Source organism: Geospiza fortis, unplaced genomic scaffold, assembly GCF_000277835.1.
Source record: "Geospiza fortis unplaced genomic scaffold, GeoFor_1.0 scaffold25, whole genome shotgun sequence".
In the NCBI taxonomy this organism is placed as follows: Eukaryota; Metazoa; Chordata; class Aves; order Passeriformes; family Thraupidae; genus Geospiza; species Geospiza fortis.
Window position 1 is genome coordinate 818483 of NW_005054423.1, and position 2365 is coordinate 820847.

The following is a 2365-nucleotide window of genomic DNA, read 5'->3' on the forward strand; positions in this document are numbered from 1 at the left end:
CACCCTCTCCTTTTTTCTCTGATCAATGAAAAAAAAAGTACGTTCAGTGTTCTCTTGATTTGTTTTTTTCCATAAACTTTTGGGAGAGCGAGAAGAACACCCTGGGTAGGTAGCAGACCTAGGAGACAGTGGCCGTAGTGCTGGCTGAAGGAAAAGAGAGGCGTTTTCTTACCCATTGCTGTTTTAGCCATGCTGGGATGTGCAGCTCTCAGAGGCGGTGAAGGCAAAGGGGTCCAGCTACAGCAGTGGAGAGAGGGAGAGAAGACTGAATAAGGCACTGAGTCAGCAGAGTGGGGCTGTGCAAGAGAAGGAGAAAGAGGCAGGAGCCCATGAATAATTATCACTCCTCCACCCAAGCAGATTGGCTCGAGAGGTCCCCTGACATGACTCCTGCAGAGCCAGAATCTCCGGGCATTAAATATTGATCCACCAATGGTGCTGGAGTACAAAGTGCCAGAATGCAGTTTGAAATGGAAATCAGTCCTTGGATGCTTCTCCCCCCTCGGTCTGGTGTTAATAGTACATTCCATGTCAAATGTTTTATGTCTTACATGAAAAAAGCCTATTGGTGTTGAGGGCTCTGCTGTTGCTACCTGTAAAACATGCACAAATTCATTTTAACATATTTCATTCCAATGATACAAAAAGAAGAGGGACCATTGCAAGGGATTTCCTAGACCATTTCAGTAAAACAGCTGCTCAGATTATTTTTGCCTCCTGCAAGGGTAGCAGATATCCTATGCAATTGTTTTATACTGAATGTTTCTGCATTTTAGTACCTGTTTTACTGTTTTACTGTCCCCAGACCTAACCTTGGTCAGCTCAAACTTTTCTTAACCTTGGAAAATGCCAGCTGGACCTGCTTACAGTCTCAAAGGGCTCTGGAAATCCCAGAACAGGATAAATGTGTAGTAGTACAGTAGAAGTCAGTAACAACTTCACTGATGCACTATGGTAAGAGTCACTGGGAAGATGTGAGCTTGATTCCCTTGATAAGGTGTGCAGGATGGGATCTGATGTGGTTATTACATGAAGGGGGATGGACACGTTCTAAGAATTCCCTACACTAATTTTAAGAATTCTCTATCCCTGGCAAGAGGAAAGCCAGTGGCATAACTGGCAGTCACTAAACAAATGTGGTAGAGGTTGATTGAAACATTGCTAGAAACAGGGCGGTGATGGGACCTGTTTGTACATCTTGTAGGCCTGGAAGCAGTTGCTGGCCTAGAGGAGCCAGTATCCAAGACCTTGGCACAAAGAGAAGGATGCTCCACCTTTACCTTCTCATCTCACTGTCCAGCTGGGGCTCATTTGCCTCTCCCAGGGGATAACCAGCCTTATTGTTAAGAGCTTTCAGGGATACCAGACTCCTACACTGCTTCCAGACAGACAGGGCACTGGGCAAATTTTCAGCTTGCAATTTGGAGGATGCTACTTGTAGTTGTGTTTCCTGGCGTGTGTATGGGTGGGTGGGAAAAGCAGGGCATTGGCACCATTGTTCTTCCTTGTGTGAGGCTGTTTGCAGCTGCACAGCCCACACTGCATGCCATCCCTGACTGTGGTGCTCTCACTCTGTGTGTGCTTCCCTAGACCTGGTCACTCACAATTATGCTTCTCAAGCTTTCTTGAAGTCAGTGAAGAGCATCTTTGAGTGAAGCATCACCCAGAGCCTGGGCATAAGGCTAGCTTCCTCTTTGAGACAGTAATGACGACGCTAAAAACTAAACTAGGTTTTTTCTTTAAATGAGAATAGTAAAGTCTAGAAGTGAGTCTGGGGAGAGAAACATCCCCATTCACAGACACCAGCATGTGCACTGAGGCGGGGCAGACGCCGTGACGGCTCCCTGCTGAGGTGCAGGCAGAGGGGATGAGAACAGGTGTATTGGGATGCAAGGCACAGGGGATGAGAACGGGTGTATCAGGATGCAAGGCACAGGGGATGAGAACAGGTGTATTGGGATGCAAGGCACAGGGGATGAGAACAGGTGTATCGGGATGCAAGGCACAGGGGGTGAGAACGGGTGTATCGGGATGCAAGGCCGACCCACCCTCCAGAGCGGCCCTGCCCTCGGGGAAAGCAGGAAGGCGGCCCCGGGACCCGGTGGCTTTCTCGGGTGTGTCACTTCTGGGCCCTCGGTTCTGTGGCTGCGTCGGGGCGTTGGTGAGCAGGGGACAGGATTGCGACTGGATGTCTGCAGTGAAGGAGCTTTTTCCCGAGAGGAAACGGTGAGCACCGGCGCAGTGCTACGCATACAAGGGCGGCCTCGCCCCAGCCGCGGGACCCGCCGAAGCTCCAGGGCCCGGGCAGGGGTGGTCTGTGCCCGGGCAGGGGTGGTCCGTGGCCGGGCGGGGGGGGGCCAGTGAC

The 2365-nt window shown here is 50.6% G+C and overlaps 1 protein-coding gene across 1 annotated transcript in view; it reads right to left on the bottom strand.

Annotated features, from left to right (window-relative positions):
• Positions 1-458, bottom strand: part of STMN2 (stathmin 2) — a 38985-nt gene extending 38527 nt beyond the window's left edge. Inside the window, exon 1 of the mRNA XM_005426753.1 lies at positions 173-458. Coding sequence (XP_005426810.1) covers positions 173-191 — 19 coding nt within the window. The 5' untranslated portion in view covers positions 192-458. The remainder of the gene's footprint in view (positions 1-172) is intronic.
• Between the last annotated feature and the right edge of the window lie 1907 nt (positions 459-2365).